The 14,957-nt window shown below is 28.4% G+C and overlaps 1 protein-coding gene across 1 annotated transcript; it reads left to right on the top strand.

Annotated features, from left to right (window-relative positions):
* Window positions 1-13,556: 13,556 nt before the first annotated feature.
* LOC114180556 (uncharacterized) lies at window positions 13,557-14,660 on the top strand. The gene is made up of 3 exons (XM_028066867.1): window positions 13,557-13,657; window positions 13,740-13,816; window positions 14,542-14,660. The coding sequence occupies exons 1-3, from the start codon at window positions 13,557-13,559 to the stop codon at window positions 14,658-14,660; spliced, it is 297 nt and encodes a 98-aa protein (XP_027922668.1).
* The last annotated feature ends 297 nt before the right edge of the window (window positions 14,661-14,957 follow it).

The raw sequence follows: 14,957 nt of genomic DNA, 5'->3' as shown, positions 1-14,957 counted from the left end.
AAGATTGGAGAGTGGTTGCATACGCCTCAAGGTAGTTGAAGAATCATGAGAAGATTTACCCCACACACAACTTGGAGTTAGCCGCGGTGGTATTTGCACTGAAGATCTGGAGACACTATCTATATGGTGCACAATTCTAGGTTTTCAGCGACCATAAGAGTCTGAAGTACCTGTTTGACCAGAAAGAATTAAACATGAGACAAAGACGGTGGATGGGGTTCTTGAAAGACTTCGACTTCGAGTTGTCGTATCATCCAGGAAAGGCGAATGTGGTGGCTGACGCCTTAAGCAGAAAAATAATTCACGAATCTCATATGATGGTCAGGGAGTTAGACTTGGTGGAACAATTCAGAGACATGCGATTACAAGTGGTTCTAGGCGATGGTGTCATTAGATGCACTCATTTAACCGTGTTTAGTGATTTCCTTGTCCTGATAAAGGAGAGGCAACTATTTGACCCCAAGCTGCAGAGGACAGTGAAGTTGCTTGGCCCCGAGAAAGCCAAGGATTTCACGATAGGAAGTGATGGGGTGTTAAGGTTCAGAGGCAGGGTCTGCATACCTGAAGACTTAGAGGTGAAAGGTGTGATTCTTGAGGAAGGGCACAAAAGTCGTTTTAGCATGCACCCAGGCATGACTAAAATGTATCATGATCTGAAAGAATCTTTTTGGTGGTCGGGCATGAAAAAGATGTTGCTCGGTATGTGTCATCATGCTTAACCTGTCAGAAGGCTAAGACAAAGCATCAGAGACCTGGAGGGATGCTGCAGTAGTTAGAGATACCAGAGTGGAAATGGAATAACATTGTTATGGATTTTGTTACCCATTTGTCACGGACCGTGAGGAGCCACAATGCCATATGGGTTATAGTAGACCGTCTAACCAAGAGTGCCCACTTCCTAGTAGTGAACCTGAGGATGTCCATGGCAAAGCTGACACAGTTGTATATCAGTGAGATCGTGAGGTTGCACGGTGTGCCATTAAGCATAGTCTTTGATAGAGATCCACGATCCATCTCCCATTTCTGGCAGACGTTGCAGGATGCTTTGGGTAGTAGGTTGACTATGAGCTCAGCTTATCACCCTGAGACTGATGGTCAATCCAAGAGAACAATCTAGTCTCTTGAGGATCTCTTACGAACGTGCGTGCTAGATCTTCTGGGTGCCTAAGATGAGATCCTGCCTTTGGTGGAGTTTACATATAATAACAGCTTTCATGCAAGCATTGGCATGGTGCCATATGAGGCCCTCTATGACAGGAGATGCAGGACACCCTTGTGCTGGTACTAGGATGGGGAATCAAAGGTGGTGGGACCAAAGCTACTAAGGCAGACTACTAAGAAGGTCAAACTCATACATGAAAGAATGAAAGCATCCCAGAGTAGACAGAAATCTTATGCTGATCAGAGGAGAAGACCATTGGAGTTTGCACCTGGAGACCATGTCTTCTTGAGAATTACCCCGACTACTGGTGTGGGAAGGGCAATTCGCTCGAAGAAGTTGTCTCCTAAGTTCATTGGCCCCTATCAGATACTAAGAAGAATTGGACCAGTGGCTTATGAGATCGCCCTGCCTCCCCAATTGGCCAACTTCCACTCGATGTTTCACGTTTCGCAGTTAAGGAAGCATGTGCCTGACCCCTCTCATGTGCTTGAGGTGGAAGACTTGCAGATTAGAGGAGATCTTTCAGTAAAGGTTCAGTCTGTTGGTCTTGGCGATATCCAGACAAGACAACACCGAGGGAAATCCATTAGTCTAGTGCAGGTCATCTAGGACAAGAGAACGAGTGATTTCACCTGGGAATTAGAAGATGACGTGAGAAAGTCATATCCACACCTGTTCTCTGGTAAGTCTCAATTTTCGGGTCGAAAATTTTTTGTTGTTAGGGAGAATGTGAAGCCCATGCTCCTTACCAAACATAGAACACCAACTCTCCTTCTCTCCATTCTCCTCACACACTGATACTTCATCAGCCCCTTCTCATCCATAATTTTCCCTTCCTTTAGTCAAAATTTCCTTACTCTTGCATTCAGGTCCTGGAAGTGAAGCCTCTACTAGACCCTTTGTGGATTTTCAACCTTCGTTTCCCTCTTTAGAATGAGTCAAACCAAGTAAAGCTCTTCCTTATTCTCCATACAAAATTCACTTCCTGTTCCTGAGTTAATTAGGTCTAATTCTTCTTTTGCAAAATTGTGTTGCATTTACATAGGTTGGTTTGATGTTTTGTGCCCTCATTGTTGATGTAGTGTTTTGCCAAGTCAAAAATCAGAAAAAGGTAAGGGAAGCTAACCTTTCACTCAAATTTCGCATAAAAATTGTCAATTAGAGCTAGGATTGGATGATTGGGTGCTTGATTGATGAGTGGGAACAACTGTGTGTGGTGAATTGCAATTTTGGCATGAAGTGTGTGGTTTTGCATGTGAAAAACGATTGAAATTCTGATGGTTTCGCCCGGGCAAGCAGCTCTCGCTTGAGCGAAAATACTAAAAATTCACCCTTGTTGCTGTGTGAGGTCTCACCTAGGCGAGCTGGTTCCGCTTGAGCGAGAGTCACTCTCGTCTAAGCGAAACAACTTAGCTTGAGCGAGAATTCGCTCAAATTTGGGGTTCCTCTCTGTTTGGGGTCTCGCCCAAGCGAGAGTGACTCGCCTAAGCGAGACAGCTCTCTAGCTTAGGCGAGATCCTCTAGCTTGAGCGAGTTTCACTGTAGAATTTAGTTACTTCTCTGTTTTAGATTAAATGAAGCTATACTAAGTGAATTGATGTGATATATGTCTATTTTGTGCTCGAGTTTTTATGAATGATAGTATACGTGATGGAATTGTATGGATTTGGTTCATTAGAGAATGTAATTGAATTAGGATTTCAAGGGAAATTCTAGAAAGGAAGGTTTTAGTGAATGTAAGGACATGAGGACTCAGTTTGGTGGTATCTTGACGCTCCAAGAACCATTAAGACTCATATAGAGTATAATGGATTATGTCGGGTGGAGTAGCAGGAGCTCCTAGTCTATGGACCCGATCCGTCATAGATTCGAAAGGGACTTATCCTGGGAGTGGTTGGGTGATAACCCCTTGTGCCCAAAACTCTGCAGAGTTTGGGAACCATCACAGGTGCAAGCCACCAAGAGCTCCAATGTTTCTTACATAATCCAGATATTGAGTCTATAGTCACGAATATGTGTTGTGGTTGTGGTGGTTTGAATAATTCTGATAAATGTGATAAGCCTTGATTGATGTATAATTAATAAGTTGCATGATTTTCTCTAAATTAAGTTAGCTTACCCTTCCTGCATATGTTGTTTCTTTTTGTGTCTTTTCTCTTTTGCAATGATCGCCTACAATTGGTGTGAGCAGATAAAAGTGCAAGCGAAGACACACCCCTCCGGGATAGGAGTTGAGTGGTGACATGAGCGATCCAGCAGTAGTATTTGTTCTATGTTTTGCTTAGATGTTGGGTGTTTGGTAACCCTTTCTTAGTGTAGGCTATGGTGATAGACAATATATGTATAGTTATTTTTGGGATGACTGTATTGATACTCTATACCAGCCTATTCCTATCATCTGATTTGAATTATCATAATATAATGTTTTGCTAGATAGTGTAAAAACTATTAAAACGGGATGTTACACAACACATGTTGTCTTTAGTTTTTATTTTGTCTTAGGTAGAGTGTTTCCCAATCTCACTTACTCTCTTTAAGGCAAAACTTATGTGATTATGTGTGTGCTTCTATTTTATTTGTAGTTTATTTGGTGTAAGAAGTGATCAACGTCTTCAAAGATTTCAACTTAAAATTTTAATCTTTTATTATAAACTTTCTTATTTACTTTGTAAGTAATTTTATAATAAAAAAATGATTGAGTTTAAAAAAAATCAAATTAAAAAAAAAGTTCGATTTACTAAAAAAATTGTCACATTAGAAAAAATTGATAAACTAATTATTTTATTTAAAAATTATTTAAAGGATAAAATTCAAAAATAAAAATGAACCTTACAAAGTAAATTATAAAATTAAATTAAATAATTCTTTTAACTTGTAAAATTTATTATCTATAATTAAAAATGTATTAAGTTTAAGAAACATTCAAATTTGAAAAATCGATAAAATTTAAAGAAAACATATTAAAGTAAAATGTTATTGTTTATTTTATTTTAAGTATATTTAAAAGAAAAGAAAATATTTATAATTTAAAATAAAAATATTTATTTTCAAATAAATATAATAATTAATTTTAAAGATAGATATCTTCTAACGACTTAAAACATTTTTCTTGGTTTTGTTGTTGAAAGGTATGCACGTGGTAACTTACTATTAATATGAGTGGGAATAATAAAGAGGGAAGAAGGAGTGATGGTAAACTTTTTGTCCTAAGTGGAGTTGCTCCTTTAATACATATAGTTTTATCAATTTGCACTTTAGTATGCTATATCTGGATATTTGCCATCGTGAATTTATAGTGGAGGACATAGAGAATATCGTATAATATAATATACATGGCTTAATTTAGAGTTTTATTATTTTCACACATAAATTTAGACATTCTGTAACATCCTATTTAATAGTTTTTACGCTACCAAATAAAACATCACATTATGATCAAACAAAGCAGATGGTAGAAACAGACTATTATAGAGTACTGATACAGTCATCCAAAATAACCATATAAGTTTCTATCGACATGTACAGTCTATACAAGGAAGAGTTAATTTATACATCTCAAGCTCCAAAGAACCTAACCCAAAAGCCACACTGGATTTCCAAGCTAAAGATCAGCTCATGTCCAGGAGAGGGGTGTCTTCATTTGGATTCTACTTTGCTCACACCAGAAGTGGGTGATCATTGGAAAGGAAAGACACACAAGGAAAATAACAAGGACAAGAAAGGGTAAGCTAACTGAAATAAGAGAAATCATGCAGTCCACATCATGAATATCATTCATAAAACATAACTCAATTATATAATTCTAGACTCGATATTTGGATTGTGTAAGTGACATTGGATCTCTTAGTGGCTTGCACCTGTGAAGGTTCCCAAACTCTATAGAGTTTGGGCACAAGGGGTTATCACCCAACCACTCCCAAAGTAAGTCCCCTTCGCGTCTAAGACTTGATCAAGTCCAAAGACTAGGATCTTCTACTACTCCTCACGACATAATCCATTATGCTCTATCTGAGCGTGAATGATTATTGGAGTTTCAGGATACCAACCAATACAGAGTCCTCACGTCCTTACACACACTAACATACTCATCTGAATTTCCCTTGAAATTCTATTTCAACCACAACTTCTCATAGCTCATATTCATCCAATTTCACCATACTTAATATTAGCAACAACATTCCACGCATGTAAGAGACTAATTGCACAAAATCAAATTTAAACATATAATGTCATCCCTTAAATAAGAACATCATACACCCTACTGTAATGATTCTCGCTCAAGCTAGAGGATCTAGCCCAAGCGAGAGGCCATCTCGCTTAGGCGAGTCAGTCTCGCCTAAGCGAGGCTCTAACAGTGGCAAAAATAAAAATTTGGGCGAACTCTCGCTCAGGCTAAGCTGATTCGCTTAGACGAGAGTGTCTGTCGCTCAAGCGACCTCAGCTCGTCTAGGCGAGGCTTCGCGCAGGAACAGGGGTGGGTTTTCTGGTGTTTTCGCTCAGGCGAGAGCTAGTCGCTTAGGCGAAAATACCATACTACTTTGTTGTTCCCACATGCAGAAACCCAGATTCATCACACAAATTTCAATCACACACTCAATCATATAGTTCAACATCAATTCAACACTTCAAACATGCAATCCAGACCAGAAGAACACATTTATGTACAAATTTAAAAGAGAATGGTTAGCTTCCCTTACCTCTTTAAAAGTTTACTGACTTAGCAAAGAAGGAGCTCCAAAAGGGACACCACTACTGCTTTGAACCTAAGGAAGGGAAATGCATATCCATACAGTAAGTGGGATTCAAAATTCTAACCTAGAAATAACTAAATTCTAGAATTGAGAGTTGAAACCAAACTTACGAGAAGAAGGGGGAGGTTCAACTTGAATGGAGGGTTCTGCATCGATCCTAATTCTGCCTACTGCACAAAAAAGAAGAATGAATTCAAATAGGGGAACCTGAGTTTCTTTGTTGAGGGGAAAGAGAGAACAGAGAGAAGATGTGGAAATGGGTTTTGTGTTTTAGATGGAAAGAAAATGAAGAGAGAAAGAAGACTCCTCACACATTCACTTTATATCTAATATTTTATTTTATAATTTTTCTTTTTTTACAAATACAAAAATTTAGAAAACTATTTTCATCTTAATTTATCAAATAGATAATATAAAATAATATATGTGGGTTTAATTTATAACTAACAATGTTAGTCACAAAAGTTTATCTTAAATCTCGTCTTGAATTCATTTACTGTGGTTTACCATGATATTATAATCTCAATTATTAAATAAAAATTAAATGTTAAAATTATTATAATAAATACTTAATATGGTAATAATAGAGTAATACTATTATCACTTTAAACAAATCAACCTCTTAAGCTTTTAAATTTAAAAGACATATTTGAAATATTAAAACTAACACATTTAAGTAAATAAATCTTTAAAAGAAATTAAGCTAACTTATTTAGAAAATAAACCAAATTCAAATTTAATATATGCTAGATCATAATTCAAATACAAATTCAATAGCCTAATACACTTTTATTGCAATAATTTTTAAAGATAAATTCAAAAATACTATGGTCAAATCCAAAAATTGAATTTGAAGAACAAAATTATGTTTATTTAAAGCTTCTACTGTATGATAATAAATCTAATTAAGAAAGTGAAATTCTTTATCTTAATCTATTACTTCAATAAATTGTGTGTTTCAAGTTTAACATGTAACATAAAAAAAAATAATAATAAAATTCAATACAATAATTCTATTAACAATATATTATATTATAAATATTATTAAATTATTATTATTAGAAATAATAATGTATCATGAATTGAACTGTGAACACATAACTCTTATAAATATATTGGAAATCAAAACTAATTAACTAATAACAATATAATAATATTATAAAATTATATATTGGCTTAACAATATATACATATACATGTGCAGGAAAAAATATATAAAAGTATACAAGAAAAATAATTAAATTGATTGGACTAATCTTCAAAAGCAAATAGATAAACACAAAATTAAGTAATAAATATATAACAACGTTAAAAAATCTATTAATATATAAAATAGAAAATGGAAAGATAATGTAACATTTAATGGGATTCTATCTAAAACGAAAAATCTATGAACTAGAAATTCTTATCAAACTGAAACAACAAAATTAAAAGAAATTGAATTCAATTTAAATCAATGTAATGGTTACATATAACAGTATAGATAGGATGAGATAAATGAAACGAAGAGGAGAAGAGAGACAATAAAATCAAACAAAGCAGAGTAGTGCGAGTGTGAGAAGTAACAAAGAGGAAAAAAAAATTATATATCATCAAATTCTCAATACAACCTTGGTATAATAGAAGGACACATTTATTACCTTATTCTCATATTTTTATTATCTTTTCATTTATTCATAATTACTTTATTTCTCTATTTACCTTAAGTGAGGTGCCCCAAACCTCTTTTTAACTTATATTGTTTTTTTAACATTTTTTTCATTTTATTTAAAGTTTACTTTTTGTTAAATTTTAATTATTTTTTCTTTAGTTTATCATTTTTTGTTTTATTTATTTTTTTATCCTTTAATATATTTTTTAAAAATTCAATAAATTATTAATATTTTTTATTATAAATTTTAAAAATAGAAAAGAAAAAAAATATATATATACACACACACGCACACACACACTTAACTTTATTTTTGCGTAATGTATTAAAAAATAAATTAAATTAACATAAATTAAATTAAAAAATAATTAAAATTTAAATTAAAAAATTATATATATATATATATATATTATATTTTCTTTTTACTTTTTTATTTAATTTAAAGTTTAATCATTTTTAATTTAATTATTTTTAATACATTATATAAAAAATAAATTAAGATATAAATTTTCATATATATATATATATATATATATGCTAATATTTTATTTTATTTTTTAAATATATAAAAAAATATTAAAAATTGTAAATAATAAATTTGAAAAATATTAATATTAAAAAATAAAAAATAAATAAAATACAAACAAATCAGCTAAAGATAAAATTAAAAAAAAAATTTAAATAAAATTAAAAAAATATAAAACAGAATAATTTTTTTATTTATTTTTAAAGTTTAATTATTTTTTAGCTTGAGTTATTTTCATACATTTTTTATAGATCTTTATAAACAGACAACGAATTCAAAACAAAAATGGTATTTTTGTAACTTTGTTTATTTTTTAAAGTGTATATATATATATATATATATATATATATATATATATATATATATATATATATATATATATATATATTATTTTTTACTCTGTTTTAACGATTTTTAATTTTATTTAAAGGTTATTTTTTTGAATTTTAATTACTTTTTCTTCAGTTTATTATTATTTTTAATCTTTTAATATATATTTTAAAAATAAAATAAAATATTAATATTTCTTAATATTTATATATATATATATATAATATTAATATTTTATTATATTTTTAAAATATATTCAGAAATACTAAAATTTGCAAAAACTATAAATTTCTAAAATCTTTAATCTTATAAAAGAAATAAAAAATAAAAAGCTAAACTTATAATTAAAAAATAATAATCTTAAGTAAAATAAAATAAAATGTAAAACAGATTAAGTATTTTTTTGAATTTTAATTATTTTTTCTTTAGTTTATTAATTTTGTCTTATTTATTTTTTATCCTTTAATATATATTTTAAAAATGAAATAAAACAAAATAATATATATATATATATATATATATATGTGTGTGTGTGTGTGTGTGTATCTTTAATTTTATTTTTGTACAATGTTTTGAAAAATAAATGAAATTAAGAATTAAATTAAACTAAAGAAATAATTAGACCTTAAATTAGAAAAAGAAAAAAAAATATATATATATATATATAGATTTGTTTTTTCTATTTTATTTTATTTAAAGTTTAATGTTATTTAAAATATATATAAAGAAATATTAAAAATTGTAAAATATATAAATATGTAAAATATTAATAGTAAAATAAAATAAAACACAAAAATATAAAGCTAATGATAAACTTTAAAATATTAAATTTTAAATAAAATTATTTATATTTTTTACTTAATTTAAAGTTTAATTGTTTTTTAATTTAATTTAATTTTTAAAGCATATATATAATTTATATATATATAATACTTTTTATTCTGTTTTAACTTTTTATATTTGATTTAAAGTTTAATTTTTTAAATTTTAATTATTTGTTATCTTTTAATATATATTTTAAAATTGAAATAAGATAATAATATTTCTGAATATATATTTTAAAAATAAAATAAAATATCAATGTAAATATATATATATATATATATATATATATATATATATTGTTGAAATATGGAAGTTCATAACTTTTACCAAATGTTGATATTCGAAAGCATTCTTCATTAGAAGTTTACGTCTGAAAAAAATTTTGAGGTGATATATGTGTGACTCTGGTTAAATGGAAAAAAAGTATTTTTGTAATTTAAAAAATATTTGGGATGCAGAAGAAATCTTTGAGGTGTAAAAAGAAATCCCTTATTCACTTTATTTATTTTTTTACGCGGTCTATACAAAGAAAAGAACTAACAATCAATCAAATAAAGAAAGGAGGCAACTATAAAACAAATATTTTAATTAAATTTATAAGTTATATCATATAAAATAATATATGTGGATTTAATTTGTAACTATCCATGTTACTTACAAAAGTTCATGTTAAATTTGTAATTGAGTGATTTGTGGTGTATTATACGCGAAGTTGGTAAGTGTGAACAATTATATTTAGTTTTTATTTAATTTTTAATTTTAAATTATAACGGGAGATAAAATATAAGATATGAATATGAGATATTTATAACAATTAATGAATTAATAGAATTGTCTAAAATTAATGATGCATAAGGTTGAATAAAAGTAAAATTGATTTAAAAAACTAAAAGGAAATACATTTATTAGATTTAAATTAAAAGTTTAAATACATTTTTCGTCCTCATTTTTGTGTTTGTTGCGGATGGTCCTCATTTTGACAAAATGTTTAAAATAGTCCTCATTTTTTACCGAATGTTTAAAATAGTCCTCATTTTCACAATTCGTGTTTTATTTGATCATTTTCTGTGAGACCGTTTAGATTAGTAACGGATCACCTGTACAGTACACCTAACACACCCTAATGCAACCTAATACAAACAGTGTCACCTATACAGTGTTCCGTTACTGATTTAAACAGTGTCACAAAAAAGGACCAAATAAAACACGAATTGCGGAAATGAGAACTATTGTAAACATTCGGTAAAAATAATGACCATTTAAAACATTCTTTCAAAATGAGGATCATCCGCAACAAACACTACGAAAATGGGAACTAAAAAGGTATTTAAACCTAAATTAAATAATAAAGAATATATTTTTAAAATAAAAATATCATTTTTTAAAAAAAGTTTTAATTATTTTGACAAAAACTCTAAACACATTAAAATAAAATGTTATAGTTTATTTTATTTGAAGTATATTTAATAAAAAATAAAATATTTATAATTTAAAATAAAAATATTCATTTTCAAATAAATATAATAACTAATTTTATTCTAAATCTGTTTTTTCTTATCTCAACCTTACAAAATTCATTCTCATTTATTTTTTTCTCACCCATACACAATATCCACTAGACCTCAACTTCACTTACCTACATCACTCTTCAACTTTTATTCAATTTATTTAATTTTTTCACTAAATCTATATAAAGAAAAGAAATAACAATTAAACAAAAAAAAGGCATTTTTCTTGCTTTTGTTATTGAAAGATATGTGTAAGATCCGAAAAAATTTAAAATAAATAGAAATCATTGGAATAAATTAATAATTTTGATTAAGATCATTAATTTATTTAATATACTGAATTATGAAATATTGAGATAATTATTTAAGTGATTTAAGTTGTGATTTTATTTATTTTAATTATTTTTTAGTTATATTATGCGGAATATATGCTTTTATATATTAGTAATGTGAATGATGTAATGATTAAGCATTTAGTTGAGTGAATAATGTGTGTGATTAGCCTTTGAAAGGGATGTAGGTTTGATTCTTGGATGTCCACTATATGTTGTTTATTTTTTAAATTTTTTCTTTCTCATTTAAGTTGTGGGGCCACTTATTTTTAATTAGTTTTCTCTCTCCATTTTTATGTTGGGTAACATTTTTTTCTCTCTCTTCTATTACCCACACTTTGCAGTATTTTTTTTTAATCATATGTTCTAATCTTTCGGTTGTTATTCAATTGATCATAAGTTACCCAAAAAATAAAGAAATAAATCAGTTTAAAGGTTAGGATAGTGGTTTTTAAACATATTGCTGCCATATTATAGATAGAGAATAAAAACAGCCAAATATTATATATTCTAAAAATGCATGTATAAAAACTAAATAAAATGGTGTAGGGGTTTTTAAAATCTATAAAACTTAAAACAAACATGAGTAGGTGAGGTTTGGAGCTTTGCAGGAGGTTGTTTCTCTTTACGTCATACACGCAAGGTATATGGGTTTTCTTCTTTCTAGCTATCACTCATGTGTTTGGTTCTTTGGTGTTTGATAGGGCGTTTGACATTTTATGTAGAGTTGTTCCCTTTGGATTTTTGTAAAAAATGTTTTGATGCATGATAATATTAAATAATGCTATGATATTATTTGATTATCTATACTTATTAGTGTGAGTTTGAATGTCATACGTTCTTCATGGGTTGCATAGTTAAGGAGTTTAAGTCGCATTTTTTCTTGTTTTTGTCATTTAAAGGTATGCACTTGTAAACTCATTACTTATTATTAATGAGAATGAGGGGAAATAAAATAATAAAGAGGGAAGAAAGAGTGAGAGATGAATTTTTTTGCCCTTAGTGGAGTTGTTATTTTAATATTTATAGTTTTATCAATTTTGTATTTTAGTATACTATATATAGATATTTATCATCTTGAATTTATAGTGATAATATCATATAATATAATATACATGGCTTAATTTAGGGTTTTATTATTTTCACACATTAATTTTTACATTTACTTTATATCTATTATTTTAATTTATAATTTTTCTTTATTTACAAATATAAAAAAATACTTTTTTAAATAATTATAATTATAATATATCTAAAAGTTGTTATCAAGTAGAAAAAATATTTTCATTTCATTTATCGGTTACATAATATAAAATAATAGAAATGGTAATTTATGATATTATGATATTGAATTAGTTGAGTGATTCGTGACATATTATACGTGAAGTTGGTATGTGTGAACAACTATATTTAGTTTTTATTTATTTTAAATTATAATGGGAGATAAAATATAAGATATGAATATGATATATCTATAACAATGAATTAATTAATAGAATTGTCTAAAATTAATGAGACATAAGGTTGAGTAAAAGTAAAATTGATTTAAAAAACTAAAAGGAAATACATGTATTAGATTTAAATTAAATAATAAAGAATATATTTTTAAAATAAAAATATCATTTTTAAAAAATGTTTTAATTATTTTGGCAAATATTCTAGTACGTTTTTATTATAATAATTTGGAAAGACAAATTCAAAACACATAATTATGGTCAAATATTTTTATAATATTTTTATGAATAGAGGTTTACTTATTTAAAATTACTTTTGTCGTATAACAATAAACCTAGTGAAATTCTTTAGTTTTCTCTATTACTCTAATCAACGGTGCCTTTCAAGTGTAGCGCACATTGTCTTTCATTTTTATTTTGCCTCAGGTAAAGCGTTTTCCCTAATTTCACTTTCTCGCACGCAAAGATTTAGTGATTATCCGTGCGTGATTTTGTTCGATTCACTTTTTTTGGTTTAAGAAGTGATCAACATCTTCAAAGTTTCAATCTTCAACTTTGGGTAGCAATAGTTAGTTCTTTATGTAATAGTTACATGGAAATAAGGATTTGTTTTTAAAGAAATATTGACGATTTTACTTCTTAATTTTGATAATTGGATGTGTCAATCATGTAATTTTACCAATTTTACCACTTTGTGTAATTGATGATGATTTAGGTTAGGTGGTAATCATATGTACAGACTCATTAATGAAAAAAACTAGTACAATTCTTATTTCTTAAGGTTGTGTAAATTGTAAAATAGATCGATCCCAAGTTTTGGTGATGGTGCTATTAGTGGAACTTTCATAGATATGATTGTTGTTTCTGTTGTGTGGACAAATTTGAAGAATAATATTTTATTTTATGCATAAAAGAACTAATTTGTGATTGACAATTTCTTAATGACTATGTAGGACTCTCTATTTTAAGGTTGTTCTTAAAAATATGTTATGTTATCTTTCAGATTAACTGACAAAGATGGAACTTGGGTCAAATTCTGATGATAGTAAATCAACATTTTGCCTGGTGAATGAGGATCATACATTTGCAAATTCTATCCGATACACCCTAAATCAGGAGTAGGTATTGTGAATATTCTTATGCGAGTTTAATTCAATATATCTATCTTGATTTATTGAGGTTTCTAGTGTTGTTTTGCAGTCCAAGGGTGACATATTGTGGGTACAGCATCCCTCATCCCTCATTTATTCGAGTTAATATCAGACTCCAGACAACAGGTAATGCAGAAGTGTGTTAAGTTTCTTGTCAATTTTTTATCGTAGTGAACCAAATCTTACCATAAGTAAAAAATTTCTACAATAATCATGTATATGCTAAATTCTTTTCGCTACTACATACAAAATTCTTAGCCTCCAATACTTATCGTTTGTAGAGATATAATGATGACTCAGTGGTAAAGTTTGAAATAGAGGATGAGAGAAATTGAGAATTCTCTTGGATATATATATATATATATATATATATATATATATATAATAATAATAAATACTTTCATTCGATAAGTTTATTGAATTTTCAAATTTTGATTTAATAAATATTTTCATTAGTTATTTTCATTAAATTAGTTTACCTAATTCCTGAGATTCTTGATTCGAAAACATTGGGATGGGTAGATGAAGAATTTATTTCTAAGTTATGTTACTCTATTTTTTGTATTCGTCTCTAATAATTAATAATTTAGTGATGAATCACCAATTTTTGAATCGTATCTTTCAAGTAAGACTATTTATCTTCTTTTGTCTCTCAAAAATGGAAATTTAGAAAACCATAGTATGTAAAGAACAAACATATCTCATTTAATTTCTATGTATATCTACTACCACTAACAAATACTATAATAACTACCATTTGTCGATGTAAAAAAAATGCAATATAGTATGACATTGTAAAAAAATGCAATATAGTATGACATTGTAATCTTCTGTTGAATTTGGTTGTGTAGGGGATCCAGCAAAGGAGGTGTTTAAAGATGGATGCTTGGAACTGATGCTCATGTGCCGCCATGTTAGGAGCACTTTTGATGATGCTCTAACTGAATTTAAAAAGACCAAAACCAGCTGAACAAGATATTGATACCATTCAGAGTCTATAAACACTTCTATTTTTAGTTTTTACACTCATTTGGCTTTTCATGCTTAACCTTAATATATAAGCATGGGTGAATTTAGGTTATTAGGTTAAGGAAATAAAATTACTAAGGTCATTTAATGCTATTTTTTAAGAACTTAAAATATTTAATATAATAATCTATTTAATGTCAAGAGGCTACTTCCTACCAAGATCAATAAACATTTTTTCAATCACATATTTTCCTTGTTTTGTGTTTGTTTCTTAGGAGGAAAATCTCAATATAGTATC

This window comes from Vigna unguiculata, chromosome 4 (assembly GCF_037176805.1).
Source record: "Vigna unguiculata cultivar grain cowpea cultivar isolate G323 ecotype 2 chromosome 4, ASM3717680v1, whole genome shotgun sequence".
Taxonomy (NCBI): Eukaryota; Viridiplantae; Streptophyta; class Magnoliopsida; order Fabales; family Fabaceae; genus Vigna; species Vigna unguiculata.
Note: the sequence above shows the minus strand (reverse complement) of the source record. Positions and strands in the feature narration are given on the sequence as shown.